The sequence below is a fragment of the Equus caballus genome, chromosome 22 (assembly GCF_041296265.1).
Source record: "Equus caballus isolate H_3958 breed thoroughbred chromosome 22, TB-T2T, whole genome shotgun sequence".
Lineage (NCBI taxonomy): Eukaryota > Metazoa > Chordata > Mammalia > Perissodactyla > Equidae > Equus > Equus caballus.
In genome coordinates, this window is record NC_091705.1 from 45,772,818 (window position 1) to 45,790,457 (window position 17,640).

At 47.3% G+C, this 17,640-nt stretch overlaps 2 protein-coding genes across 19 annotated transcripts in view; one reads left to right on the plus strand and one right to left on the minus strand.

The window, feature by feature from the left end:
* The window catches only part of LOC100056167 (serine/threonine-protein phosphatase 4 regulatory subunit 1), a 78,212-nt gene extending 66,120 nt beyond the window's left edge, over window positions 1-12,092 (minus strand). For 3 of the 14 annotated variants that reach the window (XR_011430841.1, XM_023626801.2, XM_023626799.2), the window contains exons 1-2: window positions 11,640-12,092; window positions 11,461-11,505 (exon numbers count right to left, since the gene is read on the minus strand). Coding sequence is in view for 5 of the 14 variants with exons in the window: in XM_023626801.2 (XP_023482569.2) it covers window positions 11,461-11,505; window positions 11,640-12,060 (466 nt within the window). In the remaining 9 variants the exon portion in view is untranslated. Of the gene's footprint in view, window positions 1-2,416; window positions 2,614-11,460; window positions 11,598-11,639 lie in introns of those variants that run through there. The other 11 variants (XR_011430843.1, XM_023626804.2, XM_070247277.1 and 8 more) reach the window with 9 other exon arrangements.
* RAB22A (RAB22A, member RAS oncogene family) overlaps window positions 11,955-17,640 on the plus strand; it is a 76,689-nt gene continuing 71,003 nt past the window's right edge. For 4 of the 5 annotated variants that reach the window (XR_289293.4, XM_070247282.1, XM_070247281.1 and 1 more), the window contains exons 1-2: window positions 11,961-12,094; window positions 13,088-13,167. Coding sequence is in view for 3 of the 5 variants with exons in the window: in XM_070247282.1 (XP_070103383.1) it covers window positions 12,059-12,094; window positions 13,088-13,167 (116 nt within the window). In the remaining 2 variants the exon portion in view is untranslated. Of the gene's footprint in view, window positions 12,095-13,087; window positions 13,168-17,640 lie in introns of all 5 variants that reach the window. The other variant, XM_023626807.2, reaches the window with a different exon arrangement.

Sequence of the window (17,640 nt, forward strand, 5' to 3'; positions counted from 1 at the left end):
AACCGCTAGTCTGACTCGCAGGGGTGCGTAGCCTCTCCCATCATCCCGGATGTCCAGCACCTTGTCCCCGTGCTGCACACCCATATGCCACCGCATTTCCCTGAACCGTACGGACAACATCCTTGTGGCTCTGTTGCATCAGAGTCAGTGGATGTGGCTGCTACCTGCTCTCCAGGAGGACAATCCAAGTTAAAAAACCCAGCTAACTAGCTAAGGGACAGAAGGCTCACCTCCACTGTCCAACCAAAACCAGGGTGGTTCTCAAGCAGGAGCCTTGAGCTCACACATCCAAAGACGAAATTGGCTCCTCTTCAATGAGGTCCTGATCCATTTGCAAAGAATAACAAAATCTGTTATCCTTTGACCCTGATGCTAGGTGACTAAGTAAAAAAAACAAACAAAACTCTTCCTGATTAAAAGTCCCGCCAGAAAAATATTCCTGGAAACTAAAACTCTGGGGAAAAAAGACTGACCCTCCTCTATGCTAACTAGTTGCTCAAGGGTCATCTACCAAACATAATGAACGCCGTCAGTATACTCATCATTTAAAACGGCTGGGGCATAAAATAAACTGGATGAGGGAGCTCTAGCGAGAACACACAAGACACCCTGGAGCACTGGCCTCTGCGTCAATTCTTTTCACAAGACACCAATCTGTCTTAAAATAGGCTGAGTACGAATTAATGTTTTAAGTATAACATTAGGTGAATGTGCTTTACAGGTTCAAAGTACAGTAGATATAATCTAATAAAAAGAGAGAAAGAAAAGAAATTTTACAGGTCAGGTTGCATCAAGAAAAGGATCAAAAGATCCAGAACAAACACAGAAACATGTTAATAGCAAACCCACCTCAAACACACTCTTCCCACTGTGGTGAGCTGCAGGTGAAAACAGTAAACCATAATTCAAATTCGACAGTGTACTGGTGATTCAGAGACGAGAACGACGTGGTCCCCGCACTCCAAAAGCTCCCAAGGGAACAGAGATCGTCATACACTAACAGCTCACAATACTCCAGAGGCAAGAGCTGTAGGATGCTGTTAGAAACAAACCAGGGAGGAAACCAGCCCTGCCTGGAAGAGGACGAAGGAGACGGGAGATGCTTTCCTAGAACAGACGCGGTATCTGAGTTGAGCCTTGAAGATCAAGTAGGAATTCTCCATATGGGAAGAGAGAGAGGATCTGGGAAAGGGAAAAAGAACATTCCAGATGAAGGGAAGAGCACAGCTGAGGAAAGCACATGGAGCGTCTCTGCCTTTCGGTGGTTCAGGGAAGCCAGAGATTTCACATGAAGCCACCAAGCCCTGACTGAGCCGCCACGCCAGAACTGGTTTTAAGTGGAAAGGTGAGAAAAAATAAATGCAATAAAACATACCCAATGAGATGCCTTTATTGGCCCAGACATAAACAGAGGTAGAGACGGAGACAGAATGTTATAGCACGTCTCTCCTGGCAAGCATTTTCATTAAGAATCCGTTCTCCAGGCATTCCCAATATTTACGATTCTCCATTCAACATGTCATCCTGTCACTATAACTCTATGTGAGCTATGCCACGCTGGGCCAGCCCAATTATACATACAATCCAATATTCTGCCTCTGACACTGCACTAGGGGACAGTGGTGGGGAGAACATGATAGATGTGGCCCAGTCTATGTCCGTCTCAAAATGCTGGAAGATTGGTTGACGGTGGCCAAGAAAAAGCTTAGCTTTATTTGGAAAATTTGTACTTTTAAAAAAACAGAAGAATGCATTAATGTCTAACTTATATAATTGGTAATTTTCTAGAGCTTCTCATTAGCCACTCTTCAATGAACAATAACTAAGTCTCTGTAAGGCCTTAAATGATTTAGGAGGGCACTAGAGTAAACCATCCATTAACATGTTACGTAAGTGGTTTCATTCTTCTTGCTAACAGGCTTATAAGTACTAATGCAGATTCCTAAATTGAGACTATTTCTAATAGCTAGACTACACAAACCTGACCGATTTGAAAGATGAAGAACACTCTTGATTCTTCACTGGCTTCTGGGGGGAAACTGACCCCCGTACACCACAGATCCTTGTTGACTTAACTAAATTTCAACACCAAGTTGCACAGGCAAACTTTCTCTATATAAATGCCATTCTCTAATAAGACCCAAGCTGATTTATTAGCTCTTGTATGAGCAATCCGTCCGATGCATAATGTTTTATACTGCAAATCTTTGAGGGCTACCGATGGTTATTACTAGCACTACGCAATGGGCTGGCTGAAACGACCAACTTAATTCATGAGCAGCCGTCCTTTCTACACCATGCATACATGGGAATTCCTCTTTGATTTGTGGCTTTAATCACAGCTTCCAAAACCTGTCATTATTTATGACTCTGACTTTTACACCGACAGTCAGCAGGAAACATTTACTCGGGTTACCTGATAGGAAAGAACTCCGCAGCTCAAAGCAGTTCGTGTGCTCCATTTTGATCTTACACATCTCAATTTTCCTGCCAACTCACCCGGCCGGGGACAGAGTTGGAGGAGGTCGGGGTGCTAGCGTCTACACAGTATTAATAAATGGAACAACAGTACTTAAACATGCAGCAACTTCTCTAGTCAGACTTGAGGCAGATCTGAAAAGAAAAAAAGGTGGCAAAAGAAAACCAATAACCTTTGGGGTGAGTGCAGGTGCATGTGGGTCTCTATTTTCCTGCTGTTCAAAATATTTGAAACAATCAAGCAATGTTGACAAACATAAAGTCTCTTCTCTACTGACCACCTTGGCCAAACTGCTAGGAAGGTCGCCTTCCTCTTTCTGGAAAGAAGCAAACTCGTCCACAGATGCACTGAGTTCCAGTCCTGTCTGAGACAGTCCAGCCCCACAGTCCTACCCTCTCTCTCTCTTTCTGCTATCTGCCATCTCTGCCTTTTTCATGGGCTCCTTCCCTCAGTCCATGGTTATGCTCTCCCCATGCTTTGATTTTAAAAATCAATACTTTCTTAAAATTGAAGTATAATACTGATACACAAAAGTGTACAAATAATAAGTGTTTCACTTGACGGATTTTCACAAACTGAACACGCTTATGTAACCAGCACTTGGCTTGAGAAAGAGAATTTTACCAGCATCTCCGAAAGCCCCTCACGTTCCCTTCCACTTACTACCCTACCACAGGTGACCACTCTCCTGCCTTCTAATGGCTTAGATTAGCTCAGCTTGTTTTTTCACTCTGTAGAAATAGAATTCTGCAGTAAGTATCCTATTGTGTCTGGCTTCTTTCACTCATCATTATGTTTGTGAAGTTCATCCATATTATTGGGTAGAGTTCTAGATCATTCATCTTACAGCTGCATAGTTTTACACTGTGTAAACATAACCATAATTTATAATCCATTGCACCCATGATGGACATTTGGGTGAGTTCCAGTTCTCAACTATTAAAAATAGTGCTACTATGACCATGTCTTTTTGAGAACATATTTTCACGTTTTGTTGGGCATACAACCAGGAATGGAATTGTGGGGCCATTAAAATGCTTTCCTTTTTTTTTTAAGGTTTTCAGAGTAGACACAAATAATGCGAATGTGTTCTAGGTTCTTCTATTTAAGAAGAAAAGCAACTGATCTCCACCCCTCCAACTCCTCTAGCTGCATCTTCTTGAAAGAGTGTTTTCCCCTGCTAGGTTATAAGCTCCTAAGAGCACTGACCATTCCCCAAAGTGCCCAATGGCCAGCCAGTGCCTGGAATACAATGGTCACTCAATAAATGACCACTGAGCTACTAGACTACAGGTGACACTGCCTCAACTCCCAATGCCTTCCCAACTAATTCTGGTCTGGCTCATGCTCCTTGGCTGCATCGGAAAAGTTCTCACTGAGGTCACTAAAGACCTCCTAACTATCAAAGCCCATGGCCTGTCTTCAGTTCTCATTTTATCTAACTCCTCCATGGCAAGTGGCATGAATGATCACCCCAAACAAAACCTTGGCTTCAAGTGTCCCCTGTTTTCTTACCGTGACGTTTGTTCTCTAGCACTCACTACTAGAACCTTCTGCTACCCAGAGCTCCCATTCTTTACCTTCTTTTCCTCCAACACTCCCCTCCTGCTGCTCTCATCCACTCCCCCAGCTCCAGCTACCATCCACCACTAATGACTCTCAGATCTAATCTCCGGTCCTAACTCTGCTCCAGAACCCTACAAAGGTGCTCTTCAGTGGCCTCTTAGATTGTGCCACCAGGATCTCCTCTAAGTGCCTCAAAAATAACTGTCTCAGATAGAAAACATGAACTCCGCCCCCCACCCCTTCCCCCAAAGCATGCTCCTCGTGTACTGCCTGATTCACTCATTCAGTACACACTTCTGCTTGTCTGTTACGTGCCATTTGCTACACTAGACCATAGTGATCCAAAGATGGGTAAGACCCAGTCTGATGGACAAGAACAAACATCCAGTCGTGCCTGTGTTAAATGCTGCCACACGGTGATACAGGGTTCAGGGAACACGAAGGAGGGGCGCCTAGCCCAGCCTGAGTGGCCCGGAGCAGAGGTGCTGCCCACAGGACCTGTCTGTGCATTGACTCTTCCCTCACTATCTGAAATATCCATCAACCCATTACTTGCTCTCACGCCCACCTCCTTCACTGAGATCCCACTGCCCTTGCCTGGATCCCTGGAACACACTGGTTTTTCCCATCTCTGGCTTGTTTTTCCATAGTCTGTCCTTTCTTTAAAACGTAACTCAGCACTAGTCACTCCCCTGGTTAAAATTCTCCAGTGGTTCCCCATGCTTCCTTGAACGAAAGGCAAACTCCTTATCCTGTGATGGATTTAAGGCCACGCATGATATGGCCCCACCTACTTCTCTCCCTCCTGTGTCCATCACTCGTTGCATTCCAGACGCACAAATCCTTGACAATGATGAGCTCATCCTGCCTCGGCACCTTTGTCCTTGCTATTCACTATGCCCGGGATGCTTTCTCTGGCTTTTCATGAGAATGTTATCCAATCTTAACTTGAGAGCACTCCTCAGAGCTCCAGAGAAGCCTTGTCTGGCCACTTGAAGTAAAGTGGTACCTCCATCCAAGCAACAGCCCTGCCCTGGCACTTCTGATCCTACTCACCTGTCATCATCCTGCAGCGCACCTGCCACACCTGAACCACTCTCACTCATTTATGTTGGCTTTTAATCACTGTCTCAGTCGCAGGACTGAGAGCTCCATGAGAGCAGAAATCAGGTTTCTTTGATTCACCTCTGTGTCCATAAGGTCTAGTGCAATGCCTGGGACTTAACAGGTCCTTAATAAATATTAGTCACATACATGAATGAATGAATGCCAAGTCCTCCAAAGTATAGTGAGAGTATAAATTCTGCAGCCAGACTCCCTGGTTTGAATCCCACCCCTGCCACTCACCAGCTGTGTTGTTTTGGGCAAGTTACTTAGCCTTTCTATGCCCCTTATGAGCCTTGCTTGGCAATAAAATGGAGTTTAAAATATCTGCCTCATAGAGTTTTTATAGTTAAGTTAAAATACTAGAAGCACTCACAACAGAGATTGGCACATTATTAGTCCTAAATAAATGCTAGTTTTTATACTACTGCCTGGGTTGCCTTCCTAAGACATACATCCCAGCAAAATATCCAAAGATTCCCTACTGCCTCTCGTGTTAAGTCTAAACCCTGTGGCTGTCAAGGAAGATTCTTCACTGATGGCTCCCAACCCTACCTCCCCAGTCTTGGTCGACTCCTCCCCTCCCACACACCCCTTTTTCCCAAGTTTCCGACCTTCCCCCCACCACTCTACCTTTGCACACACAGGTCCTTCTGCCTAGAATGCCCATCACCTTCCTTGACCTGACCCAACTCAGGTGGCTAGGAGGGGAGGCCCTCCCAGCCCTGGCAGACAGTCACTCGGCATTCTGAATGCCCAGCTCTGGATTCACTCTTCTGCCCTAGGCCTAGACAGGCTGCGTTCTGCACCATCTCTAGGCATGCACCTCCTCTCTAGGTGGAAGCAGCCCAAGGCTTATTCATCCCTCTATCCCCAGTGCCCCCGACAGGCTGGCACCATGGAGGAGCTGGAGAAACACTTCCTGCATGGATAAATGACTTTCCGAACATGAAAAGCAACCACTTGCCCTCAACTCTTTTTTTTTCCCATCAGGGTTAAGACTAAGTGCTGTTTTGAAGGTCAAAAACACTTTCTCTTTCACTAGCCAGGTTTTGTTGCAAAATTTCTATTTAAAAGATATTAATTTGTGATGTAGAAAGCCATCTAAAACTCTCTTTCTAAACAGAGACAATTTCAGGGACTCTCTGATGCTCATCTGTTTGTCTCACAGGAAATGGAAAATACAAAGCAGCAAAAGTAAAATGCATTATGGCTGTCAGAGGGGAGCAGAGTTGACTCTGCTCCCACGGCTCTGGCTCTCCTTCCTTGCCACGCTCATCCTGCTGGGAGGAAACACGTACATGTTTTTACCCTCAACACACCAACAGGAAAAATAAGACTCAAAGTTGGAGCAACTTGTCAAGCAGAGGTTGTGCTAACAAAAAGCTCAGCTCTTCCAATTGACCTTAGTGGGAAAGACAGTCCAGCGGGTCGGCTCTGCTAATTGACAGACTTACAGGTTCTAACAGAATGAAATCAGGTTTGATTTAGAACAGGGGTTGGCAAACTACAGCCCATGGGCCAAATCCAGCCCACTGCCTGTGTTTGTAAACAAAGTTTTATTAGGAAACAGCCATGCCCATTCATTTATGTCTGTCTGAGGCTGCTTCCAGGCTACAACAGCAGACTTGAGTGCTTGCCGCAGACCGTCAGGCCCGCAAAGCCTAAAATATTTACTGTCTGATCCTTTACAGAAAAAATTTGTCCACCTCTGATTTAGAGAATAGTCTGATGCCTGGATTTTGTTCTATTTCCCAAGTGTTAGTGTACTCAAGTTTCTCTACCTGTTGAAACTATTTCACTTAACAGGTAGGTTTTTATTTTTTTAAAAAATTGACAATCGTTGATTCAAGTTTATATTACAGTTCAGAGAAAAAGTTCAATGGTTTGGTGTTGGGCTCAAATTAATATACTTTCTCTGCTTTAGGGGCACACAGCTTGGTTGTGGTCTTGAGCATAACATTTTTACAAACCTAGAGCAAAATGGGCAGGTGAAATGGAATGCTTTTTGCTCTGGAGGATGTCTTTTATTCAAGCTTGAACATACACTGCTGCTGCCAGCATTAATACTCGAAGAGTCTACCTATATTCCTCTCACTTAGCTACTTCTATTTTCAACAGAGGTCCAGATATCATTTGTTGGCATCTAGCTTTTCTCATCAATAAAGTATGCCCTCTCCCAACTTCTTTCATAGATAGCTCTTAAAAACTAAATATTCGACAGAAATACTCTGTTCCCCAAAAACTAACATTCTACGAGTCTGTCTTTTGAAGCTAAACGCGTCTTACAATAACTTTGCGGCCGACTTCAAAACTGAAATCCAGTTTTTTAACTCTTTGTGTAGCCGTTTGATCACAGATGAAACTTTCATCTCATTTTTTTAAACTTTTTATTATGGAAATTTCCCAACATATGCAAAAATAGAAAGAATGGTATCATAAACCCCCAGGTCCCCAGCAACTAGCTTCAACAAGTATCCATAGTCTGCCATCTTCTTCCCATTTATCCTTATTCCCAACTTTTTGTTTGTTTATTGTTTGTCGCAGTATTTGAAGGCAGACCTTACACGTCAAATCACTTCACCCATAAATGCTTGTTTGTTTCAGTCAGATAAGGCCCTTCTTTGAAAAAAACTGAGTGCACTATCCTGTCTGACAAAATTGATAGTAATTCTTAATATAATCTAATATCCAGTCCAAGTTCAATTTTCCCCAACTGTCTCAATAATGTCTTTTCATAGCTGGTTTGTTCACCACATATCGTATTTTGCTGATAGGTCTCTTAGGTCTCTTTATATCTGCAATAGATTCCTCTCCCTTTTTTTTTACCCACCACTAGCATACACTTAAATTCTAATTGGCCAAGCAAACCTTACTGAGAGTAACACCCCTTTAGCCTCCACATGCTATATGCAAACCCAGACATTCACAGGCCTTTAAGCCCCTTAGGCACCGACTCACACAGCTCCACTTTCTCCATACAATCCACCACCAGGACCAAGATGCCAGCCGATCCCACACACTTTCTGCCCTCAAGAGAAGGAATTTAGATCGCTGCAGCAAGCTAATTCTCTAAAATTAAATCTTTTCTGTGCTGTGACGGCCCAAAGACTCTGAATGATTTAAAAAAACAAGGTATCCGTTCATTGTGGCTTCTTTTTGAAGTTAGCCAAATTTAATGAAGAATCACAAAGTAAATCAGACAAGCCTCACAATCCATTATCGTTACTAGTAACAAAATTAATTGAACATCTACATCATGCAGGACATTGGGTTATAAAAAAGATGACTTGTGTCCCTGCCCAAAGTGACTTATAGCCTAAATGGAACAGTTATCACATGCACATCATTTAATCACAAATGCCCAAGGAAGACAACAAAGAACCACCCAAACCCACATCCAGGCTCCTATGATCAGGCTAAGAATATTTGTGAAGTCAACCTGTGTGGTGGAATCAAAAGAACGAGAATCAGAAGGAGCAGAGTTTGACCGCCGGTTCTATCATTTCTGAGCTGTGCACACTGGATAAGTTATTTAACCTCTGATTCTCAGTTTTATCATTTGTAAAATAGGAATAATCCCACCTAACTCACAGAGTAGCAGCTCTTAATGAAAAAATGAATGAGAAAATCTTTTTTTTTTTTTAGATTGGCACCTGAGCTAACAACTGTTGCCAGTCTTTTTTTTTCTTCTTCTTCTTCTTTTCCCCAAAGCCCCCCAGTACATAGTTGTATATTCTAGCTGTGCCTCTGGTTGTGCTGTGTGGGACACCACCTCAGCATGGCCTGATGAGCGGTGCCATGTCCGCGCCCAGGATCCGAACCAGTGAAACCCTGGGCCGCCGAAGCAGAGCACGCTAACTTAACCACTTGGCTACGGGGCTGGTCCTGAATGAGAAAATCTTATAGGAAAGCTTAGTAATAATGTTGATGACTAAAACAATACTAATAATAAAATCATTGACTATAATACTCATTATGCCAGGTGCCGGGCTAAAATGCTTCATGTGTACTATCTCATCTAATGCTCAAATCAGTCCTACAAAGCATTTCCTATTCTTACGACATTTTCCAGACGACGAAATTGAAGAGAGTGACTGAGTGATCTGCTCAAGTTGACAGGCCTAATGGCAGAAGTGGGTCACAGGACCTCACGGTTCTTGCTGTCAATCATGGCCTGATAACGCCTCCCAAAAGCCACCACAGTAAGGTGTCATGAGACCCAGGGCAGCATAAATTGTGGCGGGGACAGGCCCTCCTATTATGGCTATTAGATAATTACATTGTAAAGTTGTAAGGCCCGGCAACCCGTGGCCCTGACCCCTGCTCAAACAGGAAGCCCCAGGAGGCTCCCCGAGTTGCCCTACCCAAGGTGTGGGTATGTTCAGAGCCGTAATGGCGGTTTCCTTCCTTACTGGGGCAAGTCTTCAGTAGTCTGCTAAAGAGTATTTAAGGCCTTTATTACAAGTCTCAAACACCCAATATGTGTTGAAACAGGGCCAAAGTAAAACCATAATTATTTTTGCCTATATAATCTCTTCATTCCTTTTTGTACATATGTACAAAAAAGACTGAAGGAAGCCAGCCCCCAGGAAAGGGGTCCAAATGCCTTGCAGCCACCAAGCTTTGAGCAGCCCAACCTAGCCAAGTGGAAACGGCACTTGGAGAAGAACTGAGGCCCTGGCCAACCATGCGGGCACACGTGGCCCACAGCCGTGTCAGGGAAGCCTTTTGGACCTTCTCACCTCCCCAGAGTTCAACTGAGAACACATGAAGCTTCTGCACCACCCAGTTAACCTACAGAATGGTTAGCAATAATATAATGCTGTTGGTTTAAGCCACTACGTTTTGGGGTGGTTTGTTAGATAACTGAAACAGCCAGAAATCAGCTTTTCCAGCCAGGCCAAATATTAAATCTATGAACAAGAGATTAATTAGCAGCTCACTGTTGTTTATCAATAGAAATGCTATATTCCTTCCATTCAAGGATGTCCACTGGCTGAAACATTCAGCTCTGTAAATCCAGGGGCCTCCACTGTTCCTGGCTCAACAGTGTTAAATAAACATGAATAATGATCACATTAATAACAACAATAACAGCAGCTAATATTTACCAAGTGTTTCTTACGTACAAGGCTTCAAGCTAAACCTTTCGTTCACTTAACCTCCACAAAAGCCTTTTGCAGTGGACCACTATTACGCCCTTTTTACAGATGAGGCCACTGAGGCTCAGAGTGGTACAGTGACGTGGCCAGGATCACACAACCAGCAAAGAGTGGCACAGAAGTTCACTCTGGCCATCTGACTCCAGAACCTGTCCTCCTAACCATCGGCTTTATTTCCCCTTCAAGTGTCATTCTAATTTAATAAGCTTGCTCCCTCTAAAAGAGAGAACACGTGTAAAGGGTTTAAAACTGTGTCTGACCTATGGTAAGTTTTCAAAATACACCAACTCTTGTTATTAGCAAACTTGTAGATGGGAAGGGAAGAGCATAGCCAACCCTGATTAATGTTAGCTATTTGGATGATCTGTAACGGGCCTCCTTCACCAGCAAGCATCCGGGGTTTGGTAATTTTCTATTTGCAAGCCCTCTGTCCCCCTGGACAGAGCTGCCCCTGTTTCTGGTTCATCTTTGTAGGTCCGGGGTTCTGCACGTGACCTGGCACGGAACAAGGAGGTGCTCAAGAAACTGTTGAATGAATGGAAAGGAAACGCTTCATTCACCACAAATGCGAACTTGCATTTGCAGGGGGACACCTCCCCCGGCCATCAGTCCTTCAAGTGATTCCAAAGGAAAGGAGAGGGCAGGAAGCGACAAGTGAAGGAGACCCCGCAGAGAAGCGCGGGCGCCAGTGGGCTCCTTGGGATGAGGCCAGGACACCTGCGAAGTCAGTGCAACACTTTGGCCGGCCACAAGGAGGGCCGGACCTCCCACATTCCCCAGCACATTGCAAAGCCGGGGGGGGGGCGGGGGGGCGGGGAGTGGAGACCCCGGGTGGAAGCCCTCCCAGGCGGCCGCGCCCCGCCCGCCGGCATCGCTGGGACTTGGGACTCGCCCACCGCACCCGGGCAGGAGGAGGAAAGTGACAGGAAGTCAGAAGTTTCCCCACAGCAGAAGTCTTCCCCTCCCGTCCTCGGCCGCCCCGCCCCGCGAGGAGGGACCGCCACAAGTGGATAAGGCAGTTGGGGTCCCGCTCTCCAGGTCCCCACACGCAGCGCCCCGCGTAAAGCTCCCCCCTCTCGTGCCATGCACCCGGAATTCTGTGGGAGGCTCCCAGGGAGGGGCGGGGCCGCCCCAACTGTTACTTACAATCGTCTAAGTCATCCTGCAAGTCCACAAAGTACAGGGGGATCTCTGAAAACCAAGAGACATACAAGGAGTTACTAGGGGCCCGCCTCGGGCGGGCTCAGGGGCCGGCGGGAGGCCCCCGGCCTCGAGGGGCGGTCCCGGCGGGGGCAAGGGGAGCCTCGGAGCCCAGCCCCACTCACCCGCCATCTTGGGATGGGCCTGGAGGCGGGGCCGGCGAGCGGGGGGCGGGCCCTCGGCCAATGGCCCCGCCCCCCGCGCGTCCCCGAGCGCCTCGCGGCGCCAGCCGGGCCCCGCCCTCGCGGCGAAGGTGGCTGCCGAGGTGGGCGGGGAGGTCAGGTGACCGGCCGGCGTCCCAAGATGGCGGCGGCGGCGGCGCCCGCGAGGCCGCAGCCCTGTCCCGGCTGCTGAGGGGGCTCCCGCGCGGCTGGCGGCGGACGGGCCGGGCCGAGGGCCGGCGAACGGGCAGCCGCTGTCTCTGCGCGCCCCGCGGCCGGGGCTGGGCCGTGCGGCGGCGGCGCCGGGGGATGCTCGTGCTGGGCCCGGCCTCTCCCTCCTCAACTTAGGGCGGCGGCGGGCCCGCGCCCCTGGCTCCCGGGCCATGGCTCTGAGGGAACTCAAAGTGTGTCTGTTGGGGGTGAGTGGCGGCGGGCCGGCGGGGAGGGCCGCGGGGACCGGGTGGGCCGGGGACCCGGGCGTGCCCACGTCCCCTCCACCCCTTCCCCCAGCCTCCGTGCGGGACGACCTCCCTCCATCCCCGGGCCGTCCTGCCCACCTTGCCGCACCCTCCTGAAGGTCCTGCTGGCAGGAGGCATCCTCCCCCGTACCCCTCCCTGGAGCCCAAGGACTCTTCCCGCCCCTCAAAGGGTGAAGAGGCCTCCCCGCCCCTCCATTGCATCGGGTTAAGAGCCGCTCTTAGTTTCCTCCCAAGGTGCTAGTTAGGAGTTAGCCAAGTCTCCCAAAGTGAAACCGGTGACAGGTCTTAGGTTTTAGAAGCAGCAGTAGCCGCCCTTCCCGTCTGCTTGGCGTTTTTGAACTTGTGGGATACCCCTGACACTTCCTGCAGAGTTACTTTCGGGCGTGGGGCGGGGGCTCGTGCAAATCGGGAAGCTCCAAAGACTAGTTTGAACCTCCAGCTTCCTGTCGTGTCAGGGCCGCTTTCCCATTTAGTGCAGGCTTTCTGAAGTTGATGCTCTCGTGCCTGAGTTGCTGCCTTAAAGACTGAAAAGGCTTCCAAGAACTAGTCTTCCCCCTTCCCAAGTCTGGGGGGGGGGGGTGGCTGGGATTGCTCAGGGATTACTAAAAGTAATTGAAGAGTTCATAGTTTACTTATACATGTGAAGAAGCAAGTGAGTTTGTCACTTTTCACACTAAGTGGAAACTTGGGTCTTTCAAAAGGCCCTAAGATCTCTTAAAAACTGCAAAAAACCCCTCTCCCACAATACATTTTGAGTTCTTCTAGTTACTCCCACTGAATTTTTATGAAAACCTTCATGTCCCGTAACTTCTAAAATTTGCCTAGTATCTAGAGTGATTTTTTTCTAAAATCCTGAATTTATGGCACGAAGTAGTTTTCCGTGTCTGCAAGCAGGTAAGCTTTTGCTAATTCGCCCCTGTCATTCTCTTTCAGGATACAGGTGTAGGTAAATCGAGCATCGTATGGCGCTTTGTGGAAGACAGTTTCGATCCCAACATCAACCCGACAATAGGGTAAGAGATTAAGCTTATTGAATATGCATCTGTAGGTGTGTTGAGAGTCCTTCCAAGTAAAAAATGTGTTGCAGGGGTAGGCATCTCCGTTTTACACTGTAGTGAATTCAGAGACAATGGTTTCCATCATCTCTGGAAAGACCTGAAAGAATACAGCAAGGATTGGTGTGTTTTAGAAGAATTATCTTTTGACTTGTGAGGAGTGAAAACTTCACAATGAAAGTGTGAATTAAAGCTTTACTTATTAGAATATACATAGAACCTTCTATCTATAAATGTCAACAGCAGTTATGCCTTAAAATAAGGCAGGAGAAAAACAGGTCTTGATACTGTTCATTCAGGCATGTCAATTAAAAGGTATTTAGATGGTTTTAGTTCTTCCTGAAAAGTAGAAGGGTGAGATCCAAACCCTTCTCACACGTTACTGCACTAGTAGTAATAATGAATTAATAAATTAATGTTGAGATGTAAGATGTTTTCAGTGTCTAGTTCATTGGATAAGTGAAATTGGCTTGCTATAGGTTTTCAGCTCTGTAAGAAAACTTTTTTCAGTGTTTAAATATCATAATATTAATGCTTTCTTTGAGAAGCTGTGTTTTATAGGTTTCAATACTATGTTAGGTTTGTAGAACTACTAACTGCTTGCTGTTTTTATTGCAAACCTCCAATCAAATAGTTTCTTTGACTTAAGGAAAAATTCTACTCTGCCTAATAGAGAAATATTTTCCAGTATACACATACACGTTTGAAGGCATGGAGATGAAACCACCACTAACTTTCTGAAATTAAAATGCCTTTCAGTATCCTTCAAGAAAGAACTAGGTATGTCCACATGTTTAAAGCGTGAGCTCATCCTCCTCGGGGCCTGCCTGTCTCTACCCGCTTGGGAAAGTGAAGTGGCAGGAAGTGATAGCAAGTGGTGCTGGTGACTCAGTGAGTGACACACTTCACACCCAGCCAGAGCTGAAAACACAGCTCTGAAATACCCAAAAGCCACCTTGGGTAGAAGTGCTCTATCAGATAAGGAGAGAGAAGAATAAAGGGTGTAGCTCCGGCGGTCGTGGCGGGGCCTGCAGCCCTGTCCAGGCGTCCACTGGTGGCCACCTCTTCCAGTCTGACAGCTGCTGGGTTAATCCCTCTCTCTTCACCGGGTGGTCTTGGCTCACATTCCACAGGAAATAGGAATGCAAGGCTCTTGCCTGCCTGCCTTCCCCCTTGCCCCGTTTCTTTTTCCTCAACTTCAGCAGGTGTCTTCCTCCTTCATGACCAACTACCTACACATCTGAGCTCTGGAGCCCCCCCTCTTCACCAGTTCTCCCCTTTCTTTCCCAGCCCTGCCTTCATATCATAGCCTGCAAACGTGGTCCTAATCTATCTGCTCCACTAAGACAGTACCATTCCCCAAGCCTGCTACACAACTTGTGGAGCTCTCAAAAGAGAAGTTACTACTTTCTTAACTGCTGCTCCCTCCTCAACCCACATCATCACAATTCCCCTCCCACCATGCCACTAAAACCACTTTCCCTGGGTACTGGTGGTACCATCTATTTGCCAAAACCGATGGCATTTTTTTTTCTTTATTCATTCATTGAGTCCCCACTACATTCCCGATGCTAGACTGGGTGCTGGTGATTTAGACCAGGGGTCAGCAAACTATGGCCCTTTGGCCCACCTCTTGTTTTTGTAAATAAAGCTTTATTGAAATGCAGTCACACCTATTTGTTTACATATTGTCTTCACTGCTTTCAGGCTACAATGACAGAGTTGAATAGTTGTGACTAAGACCCTGTGGCCCGTAAAACCAAAAATATTTAGTCTTTGGCCCTTTTCAGAGAAGGTTTGCCAACCCCTAATCCAGATAAACACCGTCCCTCAGGGATCTTACCTCCAAGGAGGAGGAGAGACATTCTGTAACTAATGTACTGGAAATTATTTATTTGACCATTTTCGGTACTACGAAGGAGAAATGCTGTGAAAGCATGTAACAGGGGCCTGACCTAGGCCCAAGGGAATGAGTCATTACTAAGGGAAACAGTGAAACTCTAAAGCACTTGGAAGCCCTGGCATTTAAATATTGAAAGATGAGTGGATTATAAGTCAATAAAAAGTTGAAGGAGAAACGTTTTTGAAGAGAGGAATCTAACTGATTGGTGGTGTTGAGGGCGGTGAGTAGCTTGGGGGACAGCAGGAACTGTGCACTGGGGGCACAGAGCATGTTGGAGGGGTGCCCAGGAGGCTGGTGAGGCAGCAGGAACTGGGCATTGGAGCTCAGGAGCAGCTCCCACGTCACTTACCACAGACATCTTGGAATGAGCTCTGTGTTCCCTAGTTCTCTTCCTCCGGCTGTGATCGTGCTCCCTCAGTGTTCTCTCCTTCTCCTACTGATTTTGTACGTGTTGGTCTTCCCCAAGCTGTGTCCTGCTCTGTATGTTTCCCAGTGGTGCTCTCACCCCCTCCCGCACCTAAGTTTCACCTATGTGACAGAACCTCCAAGTCAGCTTCTCTGGCCTTTCTCCTTAGGGCCAGGCCCATATTTCCAACCCGTGATTTAGACCTCATCCCCTGCAGAACTCGGTTAATATCCCTCCTCTGATCCTAAATCCCTTACTCCTCCCATATTTGTGGTCTTCCCTAATGGCCCAAATGTGTCATATGAGGGGGAAGAGCATGGGCCCTGAGGAACCATCTTGCGTGGTCTTAACAGGGCCTCCACCATTTGCCAACTGGGAGAACTTCCAGGCAGTTGACTGAGCCTCTCTGTTGGGGGTCACCTGCCTCCTGGGGTTGTTGGGAGAATATGATGACACACAGGACACGCACAGAAAGTGTGCCGTGAGTGTTGGTTGGTAGTAGTATGTGATCACATGCCATTTGTCATCACACCCCTCTCCACCCTCCTGTCCCACTCCCTTGAACTCCTCATTCATGTCACTTCTGCCCAGTCACTGCCGCCGGGGCCCTCCTCCCCATCCCACAGCTCGAAGCCCTCATCCTGCCTTCCCTAGACTGTTGTGTGAGTTTCACAGCTGACTGCCCTACCTTCTCCTCTCCCACTTTCAGCCAATTCTCATTGCTGTTGTCTGAGCTTCTTTAAAGACAAGTCTGATTACCTTGCTCGAGACCATGACAGAGGAGACCTTTCCCAGTCTGGACCCAGCCTTGTGTCTCATCTGCTTCCTCCATACTGGCCTTGCTCACTTCTCCCCACTACACACATACACCAAGTAACACCCTTTCCACACCTGCGTGCTTTGCACATGCTGTTCCCCCTGCGGGGCCCTTTCTCTTTCTTGTCCCCTTGGTAAGTTCCTGTTTATCTGTCAAGACTAAAGTAGAGGGGCCGGCCCCATGGCCGAGTGGTTAAGTTCACGCACTCTGCTTCAGCAGCGCAGGGTTTCGCTGGTTTGGGTGCTGGGCATGGACATGGCACCGCTCGTTAGGCCACGTTGAGGCATCGTCCCACATGCCACAACTAGAAGGACCCACAACTAAGATATACAACTATGTTCTGAGGGGATTTCGGAAGAAAAAGCAAGGGGAAAAAAAGAAGATTGGCAACAGTTGTTAGCTCAGGTGCCAATCTTTAAAAAAAAAAAAAAGACTCAAGTACACTGTTAGCCCTTCTAAAAGTTGCACACTCCGGTGCTGGCAGGGACCAGGCAAGGATGTAAATAAAGGAAATGGCCCAGGTGGAAGAACTTGAGGCTCTCAGATGCGAACTGCCTCAATTTCCTGCCTTCCCTGCACCATACTCCCCTTATCTTCTTATCTCCATGAGCACTTTCCTTCAGTTTCCTCTGGATCCTCATCCCTTAATCCTCCCTTTGTATGTACAGTTCCTGCAAGACCCCTCCGATGTCGTTTTGTCTGCTCTTGCCTGATGACCTTACTCATGTCATGGCTTCAGGTTGCATCTATAACAGGAATTTTCAAAGCTGAGGCTCTTTTCAGACTTATATGTGCCTCTGACCCTTCTCCCCGCAATACACATACACTGGGGAAGACATGGCCCCCTTTAAAATCACCACTGTAGTGAGCTGCAGTCACCAGTGGGAGCATATTGTGTTCCTCAGGTGTGCTGGGATGGGAAACTGGTTGAGTATCACTGATTGCGTGTGACTAAGTCCCACACCACTAACCCTAAATTCTCTCTTAAGCTCCAGACCTGTAGATTCTGTTGACCCTGGTGCCGGTGCCCACACGTGGCCCACAGACACCGGGGACTCTACGTATTCCGGACTGAGTGTCAACTCCCCACTGGAGGCTTGGGCCTCTGCTCCCCTTTCCATGGACTCTGTGGTAGAGACAAGGACCAACGTGTCCTCACTTACTCAAGCCAGCAACCTTGGCATCCTTCCCAAATCCCCCTTCTCATCCCCCTCCCCTCCCTGAAGCCAGCGTGAGTCACTAGCTCCTGTCCAGGCCACCTCCTAAATATCCCTCCATCTCTGTTGCTGTTCTTGACTTCTAGAA